At 31.1% G+C, this 12,590-nt stretch overlaps 1 protein-coding gene across 1 annotated transcript; it reads right to left on the bottom strand.

Annotated features, from left to right (window-relative positions):
* Positions 1 to 4,511: 4,511 nt before the first annotated feature.
* Positions 4,512 to 11,133, bottom strand: LOTGIDRAFT_200955 (hypothetical protein). Its single transcript, XM_009050805.1, has 14 exons — positions 11,043 to 11,133; positions 10,107 to 10,290; positions 9,784 to 9,880; positions 9,469 to 9,542; positions 9,168 to 9,257; positions 8,846 to 8,935; positions 8,471 to 8,554; positions 8,032 to 8,087; positions 7,828 to 7,874; positions 7,292 to 7,367; positions 6,930 to 6,963; positions 6,545 to 6,619; positions 6,165 to 6,252; positions 4,512 to 5,765 (listed from the first exon to the last, which is right to left on the bottom strand). The coding sequence occupies exons 2-14, from the start codon at positions 10,257 to 10,259 to the stop codon at positions 5,665 to 5,667; spliced, it is 1,065 nt and encodes a 354-aa protein (XP_009049053.1). The 5' UTR covers positions 10,260 to 10,290; positions 11,043 to 11,133; the 3' UTR covers positions 4,512 to 5,664.
* Between the last annotated feature and the right edge of the window lie 1,457 nt (positions 11,134 to 12,590).

Genomic DNA, 12,590 nt, shown 5'->3' with positions numbered 1-12,590 from the left:
ATAAAAAAAAGGTCTATTAATATAAAACACACTATCTTTTAATATAAAAAACATATCTTTTAATATAAAACAAAGATCTTTTGATATAAAACAAATCTATATTCATATAGAGCATATTTATATAAATATAAAACACATATTTATTAATATAAAACACGTCTCTATTTATACATAACAAATCCTTTTAAATATAAAACACATATCTATTAATATAAAACACATCTCTATTAATATAAAACACATCTCTATTCATATAAAACACCTCTCTGTTAATAGATATAACACATCTCTATTATTGATAATAATAAATAATAATAATAATAATAATAATAATAATAATAATAATAATAATAATAATAATAATAATAATAATAATAATGAAACATCTCTATAAATGTAAAACATATCTCTATAAATATAAAACACATCTCTGTTAAAATAAAACACATCTCTATTGATATAAAATAAATCGATATAATTAGAAAACAAAACTTAACAAATAGAAAACACATCTCTATACACATTAAACAAATCCATATAAAAACATTAAAAAAAAATAAGACAAATCTCTACACATATAAAACACATCACTATTAATATAAAACACATCTCTATTAATATAAAACACATCTCTATTAATATAAAACACATCTCTATTAATATAAAAGGCATCTTTATTAATATAAAACACATCTATATTAATATAAAGCATATCTCTATTAATATAAAACACATATCTATTAATATAAAACACGTCTCTATTAATATATGGCAAATCTCTATTAATATAAAACATATCTCTATTGATATAAATAGAAAATATATTTTTCTCTGTTTGAGTTGGACGAATTAAGAGACAAATATTTTCTTTCTCAAATGAGACCAAATTGTGTAAGTTGGGCTTGGTTATTTTAAAGTATAGCCAGGGCTTTGTAAAGGGGGATAATAAAATGATTGGATAAAGAGTTATCGGATAAGTAGTAATCATTCGCGCATAGACAGACACAGGACGAACACGTTTAATTTTATATTAATGAATGATTTAGTTTGTATGTTTGAAAATCTTGTATCGTATATTGTTAGTTTGACGTACTTAACCATCGGTTGCATGCTTTGAGGCATCAGTTGCTATTGGTAAAAGCGGTATAAGCTAAATATTTAGGTACTTTTTAAAGGATCTAGACATTGCCTGGTGTAAGGCATTATTTGCCTGGCGTTAGGCATTTTTTGTCTTGTGGTCGGCTTTGTTTGCCTGGCGTTATGCATTGTTTGCCATGTGGTCGGCTTTGTTTGCCTGGTGTAAGGCTATGATTGCCTTGGTGTAAGGCTATGGTTGCCTGGTGTAAGGCATCGTTTGCCTGGTGTAAGGCTATAGTTGCCTGGTGTAAGGCATCGTTTGCCTGGTGTAAGGGAATGGTTGCCAGGTGCAAGATAGTGGTTTGTATATAAGTGTACAGTGCTGTCGTTATGTTTGGTGTTATTAAAGTGCCTGTTTATAGCCAAATGCACATTGGTGTGTTTTTTATTTGGGGAAATGGGGATAAAGAACAAAACTTAACAAATAGAAAACACATCTATTAATGTAAAACACATCTTTATTGATATAAAATACATCTTTATTAATAGAAAACACATCTCTAATAATATAAAAATAATATTTTTATTAATATAAAACATATCTCTAATAATATAAAACACATCTCTAATAATAAGATATTGTTGATTCAAACAAACACACATTATTTAATAAAATTCTGACCTAAGCTGTCACCTCTATCGCTAACAAATTTTGATGCGTTTTTACTAAGTCATGGGCAATAACTCCAATTCCGTTGATCGAAAAATTGTCAAATTTAATCTTGACTAAGATTTCATCATTATCACATCAATTTAATTTAAATCGGATGAAAACTGTACTCTCTATTGTGTTCACAAACAAATTTGACGCGTTTTTCATAAATCAAGGGCAATAACTCAAAAACCATTCATCGAAAGATAGCCAAATTCGAACTTGTTCAAGATCTCATCACTATGAATATTCACACCAACTTTCATTGAAATTGAATGAAAACTGTAGCCTCTATTGTGTTCACAACCAAATTTTGACGCGTTTTTCATAAGTCAAGGGCAATAACTAAAAAAACCATTCATCGAAAGATCGTCAAATTCGAACCAAGATCTTATGAATATAAATGATCACACCAAATTTCATTCAAATCAGATAAAAACTGTTGTCTCTATTGCGTTCACGAGCTAATTGTGGACGGACGGACCGACGGACGGACAGGGCCGACGACAATATTCCACCACATTATAATGTGGGCGTATAAAAACAAAACTTAACAAAGAGAAAACACATCTCTATACATATTAAACAAATCCATATAAAAACATTAAAAAAACCCAACAAATATAAACAATTTGTAAATAAAAGAAAAAATATAACAATGGCAAGAGAATAAAACATTGTTGGTATATATTTTGTTATGTTTTATTCTCTTGCCATTACATCTGATGACGACACGTGTATATTGTGTTGAAACGTTATGTGCCCAACCTTATTAAAGAAGTGTGTTATATTCCATAATATTGTCCTGTGTTTTGTTATATTCATAAATATAGATCAAATCTCCCCAAATATAGACCATAGACCACATCACCCAATTAAAAATCAAATCTCCACAAATATAGACCAAATCTTCACAAATATAGATCAAATCTCCCTAAATATAGGTCACATCTCCCCAAAGGCTTACATGCTTTTTAGTAGGTGTAAGAAACCCCTACTGTACGGATTTTCGCAAAATATACGCTTATTTTTAGAGAAATATGTCTCCTACTTATTCTAAAGGTTTCAAATAGCATATTTTAAAAATATCTTCTAGTATAATGTATAAGGTTTTTTTAAAGAGAAATTTTTGCATACTGTCCCTTTAACATCAAATTATTCTTTTTAAAACAGCAAATTATTTTTTTTAAAACAGCAAATTATTTTTTTTTACAAAAATAAAACGGATCTCCATATCATACAAACTTGTACAAAGGTAAATTAATTCGACATAAAGAACAATGTAATTTACACAAAGGAGACCAAAATCTCCGGAAATCTGTACAGATATTTTTGTTTTGGATTTGATATTTCTGTTTAAAAGCTATTTTGTAGACTTAAAAAATATAACTTTATAATGAAACAATAAGAAGGAATGTATAATTAATTAATGTCTATACCGTCTAATAGAAATTGTATGAAGTTGAATCGACACGATTTCTTCCACCCAATGATGCAGAACTATTTTTAAAATATATTGTGCTAGACAAGATAACATACACCAGTAACTACAAGAACAGGTGGCTGTTACAAACGCGTTACCCATGCAATTGTCAAGACTATATATTGAAGTTGGCAGGGAATAGTCGTAAAACAAACACAGTATACACTGACCTTTATGGGCTCGTTTTTTTAAATATGCCATGATGAAATTAATTTTTAAGTGTCGAATAAAATTAATCATCTGTTAAGATTGGCTTTGGAATCTGCGGTATTCGGGCAAACTGTGAATTATATATATCAAAAGGCCTAAATAATTAACAAAAGCAGAATCTCGTGATGTCTAGGTTTTTTTGGTATGTTTATCGGGGTCATTTAGGGCATTTATTTGCATCATTCCATTTTTCAGTCAGATGTTTTTGGTTCCTTTAATTTTCGTAACGATTAACAGTATAATATGATGTCACTATCGCAAAAGCTGCTAATAATATATAAAACGCTTAATACAAGAACCAACCATGTCTGACTGACAATATTAATAATACTAATCGATAATAACAGTATCCCCCATACACATAAAAAGTTTTAAAATCTTTTTAAGATTAAGAATAATTGTCCACATTTTCATCTGGGCGTATAATAGCCATTAGATAATTTTCCGAAGTATAAGAGCCAGGCGTTGTGTTCTAGGCCTACTTTCTCTCTATACTATTTATATTTTTATTTAATGAATATGTCGGTCAAACTTTCTAATTACTACTATTCGTGTGCGGCTTGTCAACCGGGTCAGCAGGCTCGATCCAGACTAGATAGTCCTGAGAGCAAGTAATATATCTGGAGTAAACTGGACCCTAGTTTGTATTCGCTTATCGCTACACTACTTCGGTGCGAAGCTTTCGATGCAATGGCGGACTAGTTCATATCTGGAGGGGCAGTAGGGGATGGGGGTGAGGATTTCAATTGATGAATATATACAATTGTTGAACAAGTTTTAGACCTTTAATTTTATGTTCATTCTAGGGGTAACATTCCTTTAAATTCCTTTCAAACGTATCAAATTGTGAATAATAGCCTTTAAAGCTACCATGTCCTAATATAGGAAAAGATAACCGTATGGTGTTGTAACATCATTAAGCATCTTTACATAGTTAATCGTAACTAAATTCAGAGTCTAATCTTGGGAATGTATTTGCACTATTGTATAACATTTCTCTATCTCCACAATCCAAGAAGACTTCAAGAAGACAATATGAGATGATAACTTTATACAGACAATATAAATTGTACAATTATTGTAATGTAGAAAGTAACAATACAAAATGAGTCACTGGTTAATCAAGTATGAAAAAGCAAACAAAGATCTTGCAGTCTTAGAATGCATTATTAAATATGGGATGATCAGTTTGTCATGATAGAAAACCTTTGCAAAAATGCATTTATGATGTAATGTCTAAATCAAATCTCTTGGTAAATGAAAGCAGGAATTATTTGAAATTATGTTTAAAGACTTTAAATTCTTCAGCTCTCTACAGTTTGAGTCCATGAATTTTACTCTGAAATATGACATTTGTCTTAAATTAATCAAGTTATGGAATTAGAGAATGGGTCAGTACATTGACTTTAAATCAACCAATGAAACAACATAAATAGAATATATTCACCGTGAAATATTTCCAAAAGAAATACAAAATTTGGAGAATTAGCACAAATATTCATTGCTAATGTTCAGGATTACAAAGACATCCGAAAGAGACATTAGCAATGAATATAAAATTAGTTCATGGCATCAAGTAATAATTAAATTGTGGGGCCCTTGATTGCACAGTTCTACCTTTAATCGAACAATACAGAAGCTAAATAATTTTCTCATCTTTTTCCTTCTCCATCATTTTGAATTCTGTCCGCACCTAATATTTTTTTGGCACACATGGAACATATTCTGAACTCTGTTCCAACTTGATTTATTGAACGTCCTGCCGATTCCATAAATCCTAAAAGTGCAGAACTCACAAATCATTGACCCCCAAGTTTCAATAGTGTGTTTGACAAACTGGACAGTACCGTGATCTTTCCACTCTTTCATGTGATTTTTTGAATGACATAGGTTTACATTTCGTTTAAATACATGACTATTATATCATTATGAGCCTGTTGACAATTGACATAGACCTTGAACATGGGTTTATCAATGAAAACAGACATTGGTTTGTATCTTATACAGTACTGGTATTGTTGAGCCCAGTATAATAGCACTGGTCAATCAGGAATAACAATGTCTGAGTCTCTGTCATACCAGTATAAACCTTTCTTGTCATACCAATATAATAATAACACTGGTGATTTGAACACTTGGATCACATCCTAGTTTGAGAATATAGAGTAATGTCAAGTCTTATTTATACATCACTTCTCCATAATTTAATAGTCTTATCATTCTCTAATGCTGCTGATGCTATGATATTTTCAGTGGGATGACAGGCACAACATAACACTACATCTGAAATAATCCAGGATAATGGAAATGAAATATTGTTCAATGTTACACATAACTACCCCGTACACACTATGAGCAACCACAGCTCCCTTGAAACAATAAAGATATCAGAAATGAAATTAAATGGTATTCAGAGGTGACTAACTTCAATAACTGAATAAGCAGCATTATTTTTCGCACATCCTGGTAAACTTAAATATGAGGAAAATAGAAATGAACATTATATAAATGAGGTTTACATAGATTTACAACTATTTATTCTACCTCAAAACGAAGTGTATTGTTGGTGTTTATGTGATGTATCGACCCTACCTGTTTATAATTATCAGTGCTCAAATATACAAACAGATAATAATCGATTACACAAAGCTTCTATCCAAGGGAGATAATTCTATATTATACCTGTATGACCCTGTAATTTTTGAACTATTTCTTTAGTTTGTAAATTCCAGATGAACACCACATTATCTTCAGAACCAGATACAATCCACTGAAATAATCAAAAACATCTATATTGATGATAACTATATTAACCAGCTGTATAGCTATAGAAGATGAATTGGCTATATGAGAATATTAATGATCAACAGTTGGAAGATTTAAAACACCAGCTGAATATGCACCTAGTTGGCTGATGACAAGTTAGTGTCCTCCTATGATTAATATTAATGTTACAATGTAATCTACCAAACAGCTATAACTGTACATATTTGCTGGTGTTTCAAATGTTCCAACAACTAAATACTTCATGCTTTCAATATATAGAAACACATTACACTCACCTTGCCACCAGTCACTGAGAAGTTTGCAAATATACAGTATTTTTCATTTTTATGTCCAACATATGTCTTTAAACACTGAAATATAAGATGAAGATATAAGATATAAGACAATATATAATATAAACATTTTTTTTAGTTTTTTTGTTCAGTAAATACTCTTGGATGTACCAAGCACTATACAGAGACTATTATTAATCATATGCAAAGAAACATTTATTTAATGTAACAGATGCAGTTTGAGCTGCCCAATTATAGTTTCTAAAAGTCTGATTTGTCTGTAATTAGTTTAAAACTCACCAATGGAGACTAATGATGTAATAATGACTTTAGTGACAATATATGATAGGAGTTGTATAAAGAGGTAATGGTAAACGAAGATACTAACCTTGCCTTTACTGTAATCCCATAGTTTTAATGTGCTGGAAATAAAACAGGACCATTTAATAACGAATAGACTTTTATCTAACTTGCTTAATTCAAAAATATGAATGACCTTTCATGATTTTTCAATTTCAAGCCCAGTATTCAATAAAGCAAAATTTTTTTGTTGTTTTTACTTAACTTATTTAGTCATTTCATATGAATAGCTAAACCAATTTAATTCAAATGGAAAACTCGATGTGGGTCTGTTAGAATTGTCTTAAGTTTATCATTGACTCACAATAATTAAACCTGTATATATAATATAATAATCTACATTCTGAAAAAAACATTACAAAGTAACAACTCAGAAAAAATATTACTAACTTATCTAATGTGGCAGCTAGAATATATTTTCCATTAGGTGAGAATTTTACAAAGGAAACTGGAGGATTATCATCATCTACAAAATTTCAAAATAAAATTTATATCAAAATATTTCTCGTGAGTGGATGGATCACAGATGAAGCCTAAATGGCATCTTAACTAAGGGTTGAATTAAAGCAGTATCGTATTGAAAATGATTCAAAATAACTGGTTACGTAAAATAGTGACTAGCTCCATGTTGTTACTGGAAGTTGTCAAGGAACAAAAGGAAAACTTCCTCTCAGGCCCTGCAGTCAATGAACATGCAGTAGTCATGTAAGCATGGTCTGATGGCCATCTTGTCATCATCTTTTCATTCATTTGTATGTTTATGTTTGTGATGTCCCCCCAGGTTTTTATGTATTGTCTATCATCATACGTGTCTTCATCATAATAAATATCATCAACCATACATGACTTTTCATTAACTCCTTTTGCTATCCAATATCGCATTCACTTTGCTTGGTTTTGGGTTTCATATTTTGACTATAACTTACCTATTAATGTTTTTAAACACTGCCCTGATGCTGTATCCCAGATACGACTGAAAAACAAATATCAAACTATCAACAACTAAAACCTATTTTTTACAAGATTCAAAACTATTTGAAAACAAAATATACCCTAGAGTTTCAAGAAAATAATTTATAGTATGTTAAAATAGTAAGTTTTCTCTGGAATATTACAGTAAAAGAACTCACCATAACCCATCATAACTACTAGATACTATTAATGAACCATCTCGATTAAAGTGCACCTGAAATAAAGCGGTCTTTTATATAATGACTTATTACAACTCTTCAGTTCATATTCGTGAAGGAGGTTTACCTTGTAATATTGTCAAAAGGGATTTGTCTTCTGATGGTCATCTATGGGTATGACACACACAGAGTAGAATGTGCTTCCACTTTCTTGAGCACCTGCAATAACTTACAATGAGTTTAAAGGGCGTAATTTTATTCCCCTTTGGATGAATTTATATTTTTCCTCTCTTTGAGTATTCATTGACAACACCACAGATATTGTACAGTGATATTTTGTGATGTTTCATCATGTTTAAAGACGATGAGTAGTGCTTATATATAAGTTCTGATCATCCAGAGCCAATAGTTTTATCATAATCAACAAAAAAAATCTTACAGCTGTTACAGGATCTGAATGAGCTGGTAAAGTTTTTAAACATTTTCCAGTTTTAACATCCCATATTCTTACACTTTCATCAAACTATAATATATAATTATAATATCCAATAATAGCAATCCTTCAAAGCAAACCCAGTTTCAATCCTGTTCAGCAAGAACAACACAAAATAGAGACATGAGTATTAAGTAGATATCTGAATTATCATATCACATCAGGTTTGGCAGAATTTCATGCAATGCAGATTAATCTACCTGGAATCTAGGTTAAAAGTTCTTAATGTCACTAAAAAATACTCACACAAATGACGACTTAAATACATTCATAAATACATTCATAAATACATTCATTATGTTATAAAGAATAGATACTTACTGAGCCTGATACTATCAAATTAGACTGAGGATTAAAATTACAACAAAATACATAATTACTGTGACCTTTTAAGGTTTTTAAACATTTTCCCTGAAATCAAAGAGTAAATATTCATTATTAGAATTATTCATATAAAACAGTTTCTGAAGAAAGTTTTAGATGTCTTTTCACATCATATCATGATCAATTTGCTCTATTTGAAAAGAAATTTGCCTAAATTCAGTCTATGTAGACATTTTTTATCAAACATTTCAGCTTTCCAATTCTGTTAATATTCCTGTCAAATGTGAAGCTTAGAAGAGAGAACAAAGGAGTGACTTACCATAGAAAAATCCCATATTTTTAAAGTTTTATCATCAGAGGCACTGACTAATAATCTACTGTCTGTTGACCAGGCTACATCAGAGATTCCCTACAAACACATATTAATTGCAATTGAAACTGAATTTAATCTGCCTGAGGACGATCTGGCAAGTTAATTAAAACATGGCATAATTGCTGTTCGATTAAGCGTTTATCATATTTACAATTACTAAACGCCATTTTAAGACTTTTAACTGAATTATCACTATCATGAACACAAAAATACTTTTAAATGTTAAATATGCAAAACTTTTACCCACCAGTTTATGACCACTTATTGTCTTTTCAAATTTACCATCATAAGCTCCCCATATTTTTATTAACTTATCAGCAGCTAAAAATATACAGATTGAGATACAAATACTTCAGATACATTTCTTACTTTCTTCACATTATGCTTTTTACTTTCAAATTCAAGTTCTATTAACAAAGATTATTATTCAAAAATAATGTTTAGTTCCAGTCAAGTTTGCAGTCATATCAAGTAAAGCTTGAAATGATTGGCTTTTGCACAAGCAATAGTCGTGCATGGCACAAGGCTGTTACCATAATAAAAAAAACAATATGTGACTTACAAGAACTTGCTAACCATTCACCATTAGGACTAAATTTAACAGAAGAGACAGCTTTTGTATGACCAGCTAATGTGAACTTTAAAGTATAATTAGGTTTCTGTAAATAATAAATCAATGCACATTTATAGATTTACATATTTCACAATTCTCAAATATTGTTGTCCAACTACTACTCAAATTCAAACTAAATCTTTATTTTACCTTTAGAACATCTGACGTTGGACTGAAAGTTAAAATGGTGAAAATTGATGCTGATAGTTTAGAAAACCTCTTTGCAATCCCTTTGAATCTCTCTAAATGATAAATATAGTGGCCTGACTTACCTGTGGTTGTGATTGAGGCTTACTCTGTGTGGTGGTATTAGAAGTGACAGGAGCTGCGCTGACAGTGGATGGAGTAGTAGCTGTTATGGTGGAGGTTGGTAATGGTTTACTCTCAACACTCTCTGTTTTCGGTACAGCTGTCTCTTCAGACATGCTGCTGTTTGGATTTTTTCAATAACTGTTTCTAAAAAATAGACAGAACATTAAATGGTTTTCAGGTAAGTTTTAAATTATAAATATCAATACTGTTTGATACTTTCATCATGGGCTGGCTTATGCGTTCAAATTTATAACCACAGTAGTAGACAACTCAAGAATACGATTGGTTGTTTGCATTTATAATCATCACATTTCAATCAAAGAAGTGTACATGTAGATCGAGGCTATCTTTAAGTCTGGTGAACTATTACAGTAATATAGCCATATTTTCTCTTAATCTACACTGAAATGAGTAAAATTCTGATGGATGAAGATGAAAACCCTCAACCTTGTAGTAGTCCTAGTAGTCATACTCATGTGTAGGCAGACATACATATTACTACTAATATTTACAGGCCTACTATGACTTTAAATTGACATGTCATAATGATGACTGGAATGAAGCTTGTTTTGTTCAGGTTTTTATGTTGTTGACATATTATAAAATCAAGAATCATACAATGCTTTGCTCTAATGTATTTATACAGGACCTTGTTTAGGAAATATGCTCTTGAGCTATTATAGTATACATCATTAGACAGAAAATATGGGTCTATCTGACATGGATATAACCGTACTCATCTTTATTCTAATATTGAGTGAGTGGCATACAAAAAATACACAAACACAAACAATGAAAATGGGATGACTGTTGTGTGCATTACTCTGCTCCGCAATAGACTAATACTGGTAAAGGGAAGTGTGCAATTAACATAAAAAGTAACACTAATCAATTACCTTTCTGAATAACAAATTAATATAGGTGTTGATTGGGAATTTGTTGTGATTTTTTATCACTCAATAAACATCAAACACCCTTTCCCGCTACCCTACACATGTGTATCACATGACGCATGCGCATTAAAAATCAACAATAAACTTTACTTGCGCATGTGTTTTAAGTGCACGATATTTTCGTGAATATTACAGTTATGATAACAGTCTAAACTTATATTGTCTGAAAAACGTTTAGATAAATAAGGAATGTATCAAAATATACCGAGACCTGCAGAAATTGTCCTGATGTTTTCCAGGAAATTGTTATTTTTGTGCCGTGGTCATATCACGTGATCAATGACGTCCAATCACCTGTCAGTGTTATTACACAACGGGATGTTAATGGCAGTCTTGTGAAAGTCTCCGGGAGTGAAACACCGTTTATCCCGACAATATCTAACAAATAACGAAATTTTGATTTAACATTGAATTTTATTTGATATTTTCGATGTTTTAGTACTAAATTACGGAAGAAAATACTCCTTTTAACAGAAATATTACATCTTTTGTGATCATGTGATGAAACTGACCAATCAAATTTCGACATTTAGAACAAACATGATATAAAGCCTTTCTGATCGTGGCGTTCTGCTGCGATGCAATTGACAGAAGCCAATGGTGTGCTGGAGAATCTAGCGAATAATATGGACCCGAAGAGCCATCCGGCGCTGCAAGGGTACCAGTCTAATGCCCCAAACGTCATTTCAGGGTACTATGATATTATTTTTTATATATCACCTGTTAGATATAGTTATTTCAGCCGCATTCCGAGTGTGGTATGAGTGGTGTCGACCGCCATTATTTCATCAGACGCGGTTCACCTCGGCTCTGTCATTGCTCCGGATTTACACAGGAATGAGGATATTTTCATTCATTATAAGTGTGTTATAAAGTGTATAAGGTAGAAGAGGTACGGATATAAGTAAAAAGTGTGAACCTAGTTGGTTATTTATTCTGTATTTTACGATTTTTGTGCCGGGCAATTATCGCGCATAAAGCCGAGTGTGAGGACTGCATTGTTTGTGGAAATTATGTCGGTCGTCAGGAAAATACTTGGTTGTTTTGATGGTTTCTGGACTGTTTACAATGGATTATTTCTACGTATACTACAATTCTGAGTGTTGTATAACAAAATGTTTTAGTTGTGATCATACTAACTAGTTTATAATGAGGACAACAGTTGCATGATAGAATGTATTTCGGCTCCACCCAATCGAATGTTAGATTTGGCGGCCATTTTATTGTCTGGATGTCACATGTTTGCTGTAGTGTGTTTAAAATGAGTCATAATTGAACACGTTGACTTTATTATTAATGAATTAGATATTAAGGCTAATGAAATATACTATAGCTGTAAATAGTGTATGTTTAATAAGTGCATTCTAAAGACACATGCAATGCAATAAAGTGTAGCTTGTTTGATTCAAATTGAAATGGTCCAGTGCAGACTAGACTAACCTAGATTTCTTTGTTTACCTTTATCCAAAATCTGATTATCCTATAATGCCT

Source organism: Lottia gigantea (genome assembly GCF_000327385.1).
Source record: "Lottia gigantea unplaced genomic scaffold LOTGIsca_156, whole genome shotgun sequence".
Classification (NCBI taxonomy): domain Eukaryota; kingdom Metazoa; phylum Mollusca; class Gastropoda; family Lottiidae; genus Lottia; species Lottia gigantea.
This window is presented reverse-complemented; position numbering and strand designations above follow the sequence as displayed.

What these genes read in the sequence shown, in the direction of transcription:
- LOTGIDRAFT_200955 (XM_009050805.1), bottom strand. Translation starts at nt 10,259, where the DNA reads ATGTCTGAAGAGACAGCTGTACCGAAAACAGAGAGTGTTGAGAGTAAA. An exon ending in TGAATGGTTAGCAAGTTCTT is followed by an intron (nt 9,543 to 9,783) that starts GTAAGTCACATA and finishes GTATATTTTTAG; the next exon opens with CTGCTGATAAGTTAATAAAA. An exon ending in ATTCAGATCCTGTAACAGCT is followed by an intron (nt 8,088 to 8,470) that starts GTAAGATTTTTT and finishes GCTTTATTTCAG; the next exon opens with GTGCACTTTAATCGAGATGG.